The 13120-nt window shown below is 46.1% G+C and overlaps 1 protein-coding gene across 1 annotated transcript in view; it reads right to left on the bottom strand.

Moving 5' to 3' along the window:
* ZRANB3 (zinc finger RANBP2-type containing 3) overlaps positions 1 to 13120 on the bottom strand; it is a 217033-nt gene that overhangs the window by 41271 nt on the left and 162642 nt on the right. The window contains exon 10 of the mRNA XM_044303246.1: positions 598 to 1087. Within this exon, the coding sequence (XP_044159181.1) occupies positions 598 to 1087 (490 nt within the window). The remainder of the gene's footprint in view (positions 1 to 597; positions 1088 to 13120) is intronic.

Below are 13120 nucleotides of genomic sequence, written 5' to 3'. Positions count from 1 at the left end.
GATAAAAAGCATAAATGGCTACAATGCTCCACTCTTTTATGGTGAATGAGTGCAGATTGTGTTGTGTCCGGGTTCAGGTCTGAATCCGGATAACTCCTTTAAGGTGAACATTTACCCCATTTCAGGTCAAATTGTGCTCTGATTAATGTCTTACCATACCTTTATACTATTCCCATGAAACAGAGTACCAAATCCGCTGCAAAAACTTATTTAAATTTACCCCATTTCTATGTGCCTCATCATAAATGAAGCACATCTTCGGCAGTGCAGGGGATAACAAGACGGAGCCCTATAGTGCGAAATGATAAAATTCTGCCTGAAGCCACAACTAGAGGGAGCTGATGAGCTCATCGCATACAGATTCCTTTATTTTTAACTAAGTAAACCTTAAGCATTGAAGCTCCTGAACTCCCCCTAGTGGTGGCAGAATAACTTAACTCTATGTCTGCAGGGAACTGCAGATATAAAATATAGTTCTGACCGCTATAAAAATACATCAAGAAATGTATCAGCAGAGTATATTAAACCTTGAAAATAAACTTTGATAAGTGGCGGACGCTCGCCATCAGGGCTTCTGCTTTTTTAACATACACCTACCTTTTCTGCTCCTAGGACTTTCACATATCTCACAATATGGCAGCAAGGAGTTATTGGTGTATGTACAGGCCACGCAGCTCCACTGCCTCTCGGAGAGAGGAGGTCTTGGGGGGGTAAGTAAGGCACTTTCAGAAAGACCACGCGCTTTAGGTGAAGGAAACAAGTTAGAAGGTTTGCCATTCCAAGACTTCCTCTTTCCACAATTGGCGCTTTTAGGGGTAGATTTCGGGGTCTGGCTGCCGGACGGTCGGAAACGCTTGGCTTGCTGTTCAAAGTCTTCATCATTATAAAGGGCATCGACATCGACCACTTCACTGACGTCTGACGAGACCTTGGCTTCTGTGGCAAACACTTCTTCTGGGTCTTTGTCGTCTGTCTCCCCATCTAACTCTACAAGTTCTTCTTCTCCAACAACCCTCTTGCGTTTTTTTTCTCCGTCAGGTTTGGGGGAGAAGAACGAGCGGATGTCATGCTGCTTGTCTTTTTCAAACTGGGAAGAGACAAATAAAATGCCAAGTGATTATTTATCCCTTTAATATATAACAGCGCCTCAGATTCCTTAAAGGAATTGTCCAAGATTAGAAAAACCTTCTGCTTTCTTCCTGAAACAGCGCCACACTTGTCTATGGGTTGTGTCAGGTATTGCAGCGCAAATTCACTCAGTAGCAGAGTCAGCCCACGGACAGGTGTGGCGCTGTGTCTCCAAGAAGACAGCCGTGATTTTCTAGTCCCGTGCAACCGCTAAAATGGGGCAAATGTATGCAACCATTACCGCCAGGGCAGTGACATCACTTTCAATGACATGACATCAGTTGCATGTCCATAGAAGGCATGTTATCACAATGGAGCTTTCCTGACCGATGCTTACTTGCGTGAGTTGCATTTACAGGCAGCAATCCTCCTGTCTATACAAGGCTGAATAATCACTTCTGATAGTGGCCTTAATGACTGGCTCTGGTTGCGGAGTTGGGACGGTCATAAAATTCCATAGTTCTTATGCCCATGATCAAATTCACAAATATGAACAAAACAAGACTTCACGCCAAAGGACGTAGGGGCAGCAGCATACTTCCATAATTCTTGCTTCGTCATACGGATACAGAAGAGGAGATCCTTGTTACGTGGGGACGCATACAATATGGGTTGTTTGGTCTTCATGCGAAGTCCATGAGGAACCATACATGAATATGAAAGTTATTACCAAGTAGGTCCTAACCGGAACGATTTACAGCCTATGATAGATTCACTCATATGGCTATGTAGGGCAATGCATGCCTCTAGCCTGCCTGCCTCAATATCTGGGCCCTTCGTGAATTCCATGGGATTGAGTAGTTTGCAAGGAACTGTGCATACCAACCGTATTTTTCGCCCTATAAGATGCACCTTTTCCCCACATAGTGGAGGGAAAATGTCAGTGCGTCTTATTGGGTAAATACTAATGAGCGCTTTAATTATGGAAGCACTCATTAGTACAGGAGGATCAGGAAGCACTTCCCGGACTGTGTACTCGCCACTTCCTGGTCCTCGGCCGCTTGATGTGCTGTGATTGCATACCACGTGAGGACATCGGCGCACTGTGACCTCACGCTGTGCCCGTCAGGTCACAGCACAGCGCATGGCTGGAAGAAGAGCAGTGGAGGCGTCCAGAGCAGGAGAGGTATGATTGTTTTTTTTTATCTGATCTAAGAATGGGGGTCTTTCAAATGGAGGTCCGATTGGGGGACTTATGGAGAATGGATCTGAGGTCTGATTGGGGGTCATTCACATGGAGGTCTGTTTGGGGGTCAATCACATGGAGGTCTGATTGTGGGACTTATGGAGGACTGATCTGAGGTCTGATTGGGGGTCTTTCAAATGGAGGTCTGATCGGAGGTCCGATTGGGGGACTTATGGAGGATGGATCTGAGGTCTGTTTGGGGGTCATTCACATGGAGGTCTGATTGTGGGACTTATGGAGGACTGATCTGAGGTCTGATTGGGGGTCTTTCAAATGGAGGTCTGATCGGAGGTCCGATTGGGGGACTTATGGAGGATGGATCTGAGGTCTGATTGGGGGTCATTCACATGGAGGTCTGTTTGGGGGTCATTTACATGGAGGTCTGATCTGAGGTCCGATTGGGGGACTTATGGAGGACTGATCTGAGGTCTGATTGGGGATCATTCCCATGGAGGTCTGATCCGAGGTCCGATTGGGGGACTTATTAACATTGGGGTCTGAGCTGAGGTCTAATGAAAATGTTTTATTTTTTTTTAATTTTCCTTCTCTATAACCTAGGTACATCAAATAGTGCAAAAAATACGGTAATTGAATAGTTCAAACGTGTGTTGGCATCTGACCGTTACTAATTGGATCACAATGGATAAAGTTTATCCGACCACAAAGTAACGCAGGCCTTGTGGAGTCACAGGGGCCTCCATTACCATATACATAAGACCGGTACAATATGAGATAACACATAAAATCACAAAACATATAATGTATGCTACACTATATATGCCGCAAGACCAATAGCGACCAATTAAGACCGGATTTTAATTTTCCAAAAATGAAATCTGACTGGTTGCTATAGGTAACTTCTCCAGCATCTCGCACGGATTTATAAAACTGAAAAAAAAAAAAATATCTTAATTGCCTACAAAAGCCAATCACAGCAAAGCTTTGACTTTCTGCTGTGCTCTTGTAAAATGAAAGCTGCGCCGTGACCGTTTGCTAGGGGGCAAGAGGGACAGGTTTTCTTTCGGTTTCATAAACCTCCTCGATCCTGTCTGCCCAAAAATACACAGACGGCGTTGATCACGCACGCGGCAGACGGCGGCTGCAGACAGTCCCCAGCAGGGCACCGCGGTCTCAAGCAACGTAAACTTAATAAAAGTTTATGACGACCTTTGCAGAGTTGATTTCTCAGGATGGCGACAACACTCCTGCAATTAACATCGACACAATAAACAAGCAATAGAATTTATTTATTACAGATTCGGCCCCCGGAGGTGCGAGGCCGAGGGGGGGGGGGTAATTTATAAAGTCGCTAGGACGTGATCCCTCACATTCTTCGCAGTAACCGCTTGTAATTAATATAGGAGAAGGGAGGCTTCCCCCGGAGGTCTCGTCTGTGGCAGTCACATCCGGCTGTGCAGTGTCTCTGAGCCAATTCACACAATAATTAAAAAAATCACCACTTTCTGATAAAATTGTGCACCAGCTACAACTGCCACAATGGCCGCCACCCAGCTCACCGCACTCCGGAATGACAGATCTACCTAGGGATGAAGTCAAACACCCAGACCTTATTTATCAGCCAGGAAGGTCGGCCATTCAGGAGTCTTGGAGATTGGATGGGAGCCTCTTGTAGGAGCTGTCACTGTGGCCCCCCAGCTTTCCACAAGACAGATACAAGTCGAGAACATTGGAGCCAATGAGCAGGATTAGAAAAACATGGCTGCTTTCTTCCACAAACAGTGGCGCACCTGTTTAAGGGTCGTGTCTGGGGTACTGCACCTCTGCTCTGTTGAAATGAATTGGGATGAGCTGCAATACCACAAACAACCAGCAAGACAGGGGTGGCGCTGTTCTTCTGAAGAAGCCATGCTTTTCTAATCAAGGAAAATCCATTGGAAACACTTAACTGAAGAGGTCAATTCAGCAATGTAAACGACACTGTGGGAATGAATGCTCTTAAAGGCGTCCGACAAAAAAAATCCTGACATTTTAGGGGTTCCTACAGGCAACTAATCTACAGGTAAGTACATTAACACGGCAATTATTTTCTAGAAGTAACTACAGGCTCTGAAACACCATTGAACGAACGATCAGGTGAACAATCATTACACCGATGCAGCCATGCTGGCCAGTAGTTGTTCAAACTGGTCGCACACGCTCAGTGTCACCGGGCGAAGGACGAACTGGCTTTTTTTCATTGTGAAATGTTCGTTCATGAAAGAATCAATTGTGTTAAAGCTGACGGCAGCAAACTACTTCCACACTGGCGTTTTGGCTTTCCGTTTGTGAGATCCGTTCAGGGCTCCCACCAGCGGTCCAAAACGGATCAGTTTTGCCCTAATGCATTCTGAATGGTAAAGGATCCGCTCAGAATGCGTCAGTTTGCCTCCGTTCCGTCTCCATTCCGCTCTGGAGGCTGCCTGCAGCGTTTTGGTGTCCGCCTGACGAAACTGGGCCAAACGGATCCGTCCTGGCACACAATGTAAGTCAATAGGGACGGATCCGTTTTCTATGATCTGGCACAATAGAAAACGCATCCGTCCTCTATTGACTTTCAATGTATCCGTCTTGGCTATGTTACAGATAATACAAACGGATCAGTTCTGAACGGATGCAGACAGTTGTATTATCTGAACGGATCCGTCTGTGCAGATCCATGACGGATCCGTACCAAACGCGAGTGTGAAAGTAGCCTAAGTCAGGAGCGGTCAAAGATGTAAAACACAAGCAGATTCTTTTCAGTGTGAAATCTCACCCGAGGAAGGATCGGCTATACTGATCAACTAGGCTGACAGGACTCGCAAAGCTGAACCAAAAATTGAATTTTATTATTTTAGTTGCAGATGTGGAAATAAATCACATTCTTTGCTTAGAGAGTGGACCAGGTCTGCTGTACGGACTGGTGGATCTCCAATATTCAAGGGTTATCAACCCACATTTACTGCTCCCCTATTTATTATCAGTCCAGTATCTCTCTAATCAATCTATGTATATAATCAAATCTATCTCATATCTATTTATCAATCTAATCCAGTTATCCATCCATCTATCTGACTGCCCTGTCTGACTGTCTATTCTATCTATATATTTATGTATCTATCCATCCATCTATCTCAGATCTTTATCTATCTGTCTATCTAATCTCTCTCATATCTATTTATCAATCTAATCCAGTTATCCATCCATCTAACTGCCCTGTCCGACTGCCCTGTCCGACTGCCCTGTCCGACTGCCCTGTCCGACTGCCCTGTCCGACTGCCCTGTCCGACTGCCCTGTCCGACTGCCCTGTCCGACTGCCCTGTCCGACTGCCCATTCTATCTATATATTTATGTATCTATCCATCCATCTATCTCAGATCTTTATCTATCTGTCTATCTAATCAATCTCTCATATCTTTCATTTCTATCTCATATCTGTCTCTCTCTCATACCAATCTGTCGACTGGATCTATCTATCGCATGCTTATCCTGGAAAAAACCCTTTAACTCTCTCTGTGCAGAGGATTTGGAGCTCTGTATTAGAAAAACAAAGCACCAACCGTTATAAAGCTATAAGAAGAAATTAAATTGGCACAGAATTTTTGCCCTGAAGGTGCGGATCAATGGCAGGGATTCATTTCCAGGTTTTCTGTCACATTAAAGACTTTGGGGCACATTTATTAAGATCAGTGTTTTAGACACTGGTCTTAATAAGCCCTATACCTGGAGTGGGGGGTGGGGGGTGGGGGTCTATCGGAGTTATGAAGTGGCGCCGGCCCCTACATAACTTTGGCACATCCAGCCCCAATTCTAAATGGGAGACACCTTCCTTGCGGTCTTACATTTAGACCATTCTCTACACCTAGAACAGGAGTAGAAAATGATGAAGCAGACGGGTCGCTAGGCCCCTTCCTCGCCCACTTTTTTATACCTAGGGTGAGTGAGAAAGAAGTTGCAGATTCTGCCGTAACATGGCGTGTGACAGAATCTGTGCCAGGTATATCTCTTCTTTAAATGACCTCTTTTATCCACAAAGTGCTTTTATGGCATTTCAATGAGAAGTGACTGGGGGGATCTAATCAGTGGGAACCCAACTAATGCAAACAGCAAAGGAAAGTGATTCCTGGCAGACATGTTTGTAGATGTGCGGTCATCCCCCTTGCATAGTATGCAGTCAATAAATCTCGGAGAAAGGTGCGATATATAACAGTAATCTAGGTGTCCGCAAAGTGAGTATTAACCTGGAGTATTGGACCCTTTAAAATATAATTTTTACTCATTCAATTATAAAATAGAGTAAATCACCCTGTGATACCTGGGTGACCCAAAATGTATCAGGACAAGATGTCGCCCAGCTACCACCGTGTAATGGTGAATTTGATACCGTACAGAAAGTGCAGATTCAAAAAGGGGCACTTATGACGTTGGCGCTAGGTATACGTTAGGGTAAGGCTAGGGCATTTTGAAGGGTGCTGGGGGTGATTCTCTCCCTGTCCCCGCCCTAGATTAGCCTTTACCAGGGATGATCCCTGATGGTGGGATCTCCCTGGCCCCGTACCTGCCCTGTCTGGCCCTATACAACCCTATGTGTAACAAAAACAATGATCGTCAATATTATTTATAACCCCGACACGTTTCCCCACCAAGGTTCACCAGGGGGTCGGTTAGAAATAGATAATTTATGTAGATAACAGGATGAATAGATAAAAATGTATTATGTCCTGGATGAAACAATGAGGCAGAGCACGCTTGGGGCTGGATGCATCACATGAACTCTCCTGTTGGTAAAGAGAGACGTCACTGGTGATGTGGCCCATCGATGTCTGGACAGCCATCTGCCATGTTATGTCAGGCAGTGGGTGATTTACTCTATTTTATAATTGAATGAATAAAAATGCATAGTATGCATTCACCTGGTGTTCATAGTGTACAGTAATGCGCACGTCCACCGAATGAGGTCAGTGGTGGTGGACACACATGCTCAGTCCCCCTCCCGGCCTGGCCTCTGCACAGCGATTCTGTTCCCTTGCAGGGCAGCCAATAGAAATGGCTTTCTGCCCTGCTTGTTAGGAAGGAGCAGAGCCTCTGCATTAACATGGTGGTATAGCAGAAAAGACTACTCCTCCTGTAAGGGAAGGAGGAAGGGACTACACTGTCAGCTGCCAGAGGGGGAAGGAGAATGGTTCTGCCCACAGCCAGCTCACCTACAGCAGCACCATGGGGGACACATGGAAATAAAAATTACATTTAAAGGGGGTTATCCAAGACTATAAAACGTCCCCCATATGCCGGGTCGCTCACAATGAATATAGTTTCCTGACTCCCTGTGCCACTCCTGGTCCCCACACCACCGCTGCCGCTTTTCCCTGTGCACGGATAAAAACATCCAGTGTCGGGGAGAGCTGCCAATGGCAGGCGGTGACCGGAAAGAGCCTCCCTAGTGACACCCGCAATACTAGGGAGGCTCATCCCCGTCACAGCAGGCGGTTGCTTACATTTACAATGGACCATAGTAACCCCACCAACCACTCAATAACCACCATCTGGATGACATGCTGTTAAAAGGTCCTCCTGGATTTAACAACTGATGACCTATCCCAAGGATGGGTCATCAATTTCCAATCAGCGGAGGGTCCGACACCACGCCGCACCCCCACCGATCAGCTGTTCGCGGATTCACTTCAACGGAAGTTGCGCTGCAGTAACCAGATGCATCCATTACACAGTGGATCGGAGTCGGTGCAAATTTTTGGAACCCGTCGATCTGATTATCGATGACCTATCTTAGGGATAGGTCACCAAATGTTAACTGCTGGGGAAGCCCTTAGCTTATCATGATGTAGCCCCTATAATGCAGCCCGAGCATGAGCAGTTCCGCAGCTCCGGGCCGAACTCTGCCCTTTACCCGTCACCTTGTTTATTCTCTGCTAGATCAGCAGTTTTACTGTAAATCTCTATATTCCGGCAGCAGCGGAGCCGAGTCCTGAAGAAGATTTACATGCAGCCAGATACAAGCCTCTCATGTCATGTACGCGCAGCTCCGGCTGAACCGCCCTAACACTTGGCACCAGCAGCTGCTGCGTTTGTTCTTTTCGCCCGTTAACATCAACCGGGATAAAATGTGTCGCTTGCTTTTTTGTAATTACCAGTGAGCCGGCTATTAAAGAGCACAACAGGGGTGCCCCGGTGCCTCTTGCTGGCTTAGCTTTTTTCTTCTCCTTTACTAGGAGTGAAGCTGCTTGTGCTGTGGGTCTTGGCTTCAGGACCATGGACAGCAAATCACACTCAACGGTGTCAGCCTCACAGTGCAGCGAGCGCTCGGCGCCTGCGGAGGACGCCAGAGGCCCCCAGCTTCTTAATGTGTCACGGCTTAAAACGCGCCTCCACTGGAGAGATTCTGTCAAGGCTGCACAATGCCTGGGCGTCTTTCCAGGGCCGGGGACGTGCTCTTTAAATATCGATGCTCGCCTGGTTGGAAATAGCTGGCTGATTTAATTGGGTCTTCTATAGAGCCTTTCACACCCGCGTAGCCCGGGGCACGTCAGCTGAGCTGCTAATGAGAGCAGCTATCATACAATGCCCTGCTGACGCTAGGGGGTCAGCCATCGCGGCCAGGACTGAGCAGGAAGGTAGGTACAGTAAGCAGCAGCAAGTAGGTTAGTGCGGTGACGGCGCGCACCTCAACCCCTCCTGATAAACAGATGCTCGAGATGCTCCAGAGCTTTCTAATAGGGAGGAGGGGGGGGGGGGGGGTGTATAATACAAATGTTTAGCCGCATCTGTATCTTATATTTAGAAAAACACTTGGATTTCGATGTTTTATGGCGTTCTGCATCTGTGTCTCATCTATGGCGGCATCACTTATGTCAGAAGATGCAATATAAAAGTGCTATGTGGTAACCTACTGCATCCAAACAGCCTAATAAAAAAGTGAATATCTGATCATCTGCAATAAACCTACAATCTGTGGCTTATAAAAGTGCAGCGGCGTAATAACGGCGGCGCTGATATCAGTCACATCTACATATGGAACGGCTCCGGGAGGTTTCTCGGTGCTAGAGATATGGGGCATAAACTTGTGATGATGGGGGCAGGGGGGCTTTTGGACACCTGTCAGTCATCTAACACTACAGCTGGCCACGCCATAGTCTCATACCGCTGAAAGCAGACAGTAACAGGTCGCATTCAGGGGGGAAATAAATGCAGATAGGATTTAGGCTAAATATTCCTTTAACGTGCATCGATCTTTCTTCTTTTTTCTGTTGCACTTTGCTGCACACTCCTAGGATAAGGCATCGATAACTCATTAGTTACGGATCCAACCTCTGGGACCCCGAGATGGAGCGCTGCTGTGCTGCAGGTCTCGGTGCGTGGTGTGGAGCTGCGCAGAGGAAAAATACTGAAGAGACGCGGCACTTGGCGAGAGCTGTGGCCCCTCCGTTCTAGTTTAGACACATCCTAACTCTATGCCATCATTTGCTATGGTTGAGAAGACCCTTTTAACCCCTTAAGACCGCCCATAGTATAAGAGCTGCACAGGATTTTATAAGTCACCGTTAACAAGGTCCCGCTCTATGGAGGAAATAAAGTATAAAAAACAATCAAGGTCTTTTCTGGGAGACAAAATAATAAAAACCTGGGCCTTCTGACCTCCACACCCGCTCTATGGGCACGTGGCCTACAGATATGAGCAATAGACCACCACCACAACCACACGAGAGGCCAGGTCTGAGGCTGTGGCTGCTGTTCCGGCGCCAAGCCTCCTTCTCCTCCACTTCTAGTCCCCACTAGACCGAAAGTGTGATGTGCCGTCTACTCACTCGTCACTGGTGCAAGTCAAATCAATGGCCTCAGCAGTGACATGGGCCGGCACGGCAAGTGACCGCTGCCATCACCAAGGTCATTGATTGGCCAGCAGCAGTGAAGTGCAGTTTCTGATCCAGTGGGCAAAAGAAGCGGAGAAGAATGGAGCTTGGCACTGGAGACAAGCGAGACTCTCCTCATTATCTCCTGCACCCAGACTGGCAATGTCAAAAGGGGTTTCTGGCACTCGGATTAGCCCAGTGACATCCAATATATAGCAGCTATGCTTGGTACTGCGGCTTGATCGAATTCCAATGGACTTGACGTCACAGGCATTCAAACAGCAGACTGGTGAGGGTATCTAGAGTCGGACCTCCAACGATCTGTTAATGAGGACCTATCTTAAGGGCAGGTCTGGCTGCCGGCAAGCCACCACTAGGCCTGTTTATGTTCACAATGTATACAGTGAGCTCCCCCTGGTGGTGGCTGCAGGAGACCCCCATGTATCTATGTATATGCAGGGCGTTTCTGTATCAGACACACTTTGTGTACCAGCAAAGTCATAAGATGGTTAATAGTTAATCGTTTTCCTCCACATCCCTGTTAACATGTATGTATGTTCCAATAGGATCAGGGGATAAATAGTTTTTAGAAGTCTCTGGCAACGCTTATCTTTTTAAGGGGTGTTCCCCATCTGGAATTTTATAGCATAATGATAAGATAATAAGTAAGTGCCATAAGTGTCCGACTGGTGCAGGTCCCACCTCCGGTACACGGCCCCCTGAAGTTACAGCCCTTTTCGCTAAGCCAGGCCTTTGTTGGATAACAATTCATACATGTGGTGCCGGGCGCGTTTTCTATAGTAAATCTGCCTCATTACAATGCTACGAGCTAAAAGTATATTAATAATAGAAATGTATAATACTGTTAGTCTGCGGCTGCCGGTGTAGAATTGTATGAAGTACTTGATTATGGAGAGAGAATTATTAGTCTCTGTAAGGACAACTACATGGATCTCTGCAGGAGGCTGGGGGAGTGGGCTAAATACATTATAACTGATCATAGCAGGCAGTGCTGGTGGCTGCCCTATAAGAGCGGTGTCGTGCCACTGTATCATCACAGAACATTAGCACGGTAATAATGACTTCATTAATGGAGCACAAGCCGTGTCCCGTGGTTTTCCTACCATAAGCACTGATGGCATTTCGATTGTATAAGCCATCAATATCTGACTGGTGGGAATCGGACCATATGGACCCCAATGGTGCCTATAGGGAACAGGCCGCAGGACATACTATTTTTCTATTTTATTTGGGTGCTAAGTGATTAATTTATAACACCTGTAGAAAGCATCGCCGTCCTAGGTAGAACTTAGCCGTCACACGATTTCGCCGCCAGCCTGATATTTGCACAGGAAACATCATCAGAAGGTGGAGCCGGACGCAATCTGTCCCGTGAATAGAAATTAGGAGCTGCTGTAACAGTAAGGGCTCATGCCCAAAAACATATTATTCTTCCGTTTCAGTTTTTTTTTTACAGGTCTGTATGCAGAACCATTTATTTCAATGGGGCTTGAAAAAAAAAATAAAAAAATAAAATAAAAAAAAAACACGGAAATTACTCCATGTGCATTCCGCGTCCATAGGACTGCATGTCCGTTGCACAAAAAAAATAGAAACATGTCTATTCTTAGTCCGTTTTACAGACAAGGATAGGCATTGTTACAATGGATCCGCAAAAAAAAAAAAAAAAGATGCAACACAGACGTCACATGGAAGTCATCCGTTTTTTTGTAGATCCGGTGGTGTGCATGAGCCGGAACTGCCTTCCCGGATCTGTCAAAACGTATGCAAACTGATGGCATTTGTCAGACAAATGCATTGAAATGCTGGATCCGCCTCTCCGGTGTTAACTGGAAAAACGGATCCGGCATTTATTTATTTATTTTTCACTTTCTTTGCGGTCTGAGCATGCGCAGACCGCAATGCCGGTTCCGTTTTGCCGGAACACTCGGCATTAATGCATTTCAATGGGAAAAAAATTACGGCAAGTGTTCTGGAATTTTGAACGGAGATAAAACGGTAGCATGCTGCGGTATTATCTCCGTCCTGAAAAGGCAAAAAGACTGAACTGAAGACGTCCTGAGGCATCCTGAACGGATTACTCTCCATTCAGAATGCATCAGGATAAAACTGATCAGTTCTTTTCTGGTATTGAGCCCCTAGGACGGAACTCAGCGCCGGAAAAGAATAACGCTGGTGTGAAAGTACCCTAACAGGCGCCGCTTCGTGGTCTGTACAAATGACTTTACGCCAATCATCTGCTTATCATCACAGGCAGGATTAGAATGACCAATATCACCGATATGTATATAACACAGGATCCAACATTCACAATAGGTGATATCACAGCTTATCTGCTCCCTCCTGACCTCTGCACAGGTCACAGAGCATGCCTAGAAAACTCTCCCATAGAAGTCAATGAGGTTCGCTCCTGTCCATTGTGTCTTATAGGACATGGAGCTGCTTTATAGCGTATCTCTAAATGCTGTTAACAACAGCTTGGGCAAGATGGCCGCCCCCATAATCATATTCAGGAAATATGATTTTAAAATATCGTCAATAATAAAATAAAAACGGATTAGGAAAAAAGAAAAAAAAAAGAGGGGTGTGTATCGCTATCTGGCAGGAAAAAAAGATTGTGACATATTCCCTTTAAGACGTACAGGGTCAATGTTACTGGAAAATTATGGCAATAATAGTGAGGTTTTTAAGATTTAGCAAATCGTGGCAATCATGGAGCATTTCTACCCCCTACAAAAATCCAAAAAGTTATCTGAAGAAAAAAAAAATGTGTTTCTATTCTCAAAACTTATTTTAAAGTAGTGGTCGGAAAGTGTGACCCGGCCACAAGGTCTTCTCGAGGGGGTGAACTACAGCTCCGCACGGTGCAAAAATCAAAGTAGTTCTGGTGTTCTTATCGTGATTCGGGAGGCACTGGTATTACAGGGTCCGTGTGGATAA

Source organism: Bufo gargarizans, chromosome 8 (genome assembly GCF_014858855.1).
Source record: "Bufo gargarizans isolate SCDJY-AF-19 chromosome 8, ASM1485885v1, whole genome shotgun sequence".
NCBI classification, from domain to species: Eukaryota; Metazoa; Chordata; class Amphibia; order Anura; family Bufonidae; genus Bufo; species Bufo gargarizans.
Note: the sequence above shows the minus strand (reverse complement) of the source record. Positions and strands in the feature narration are given on the sequence as shown.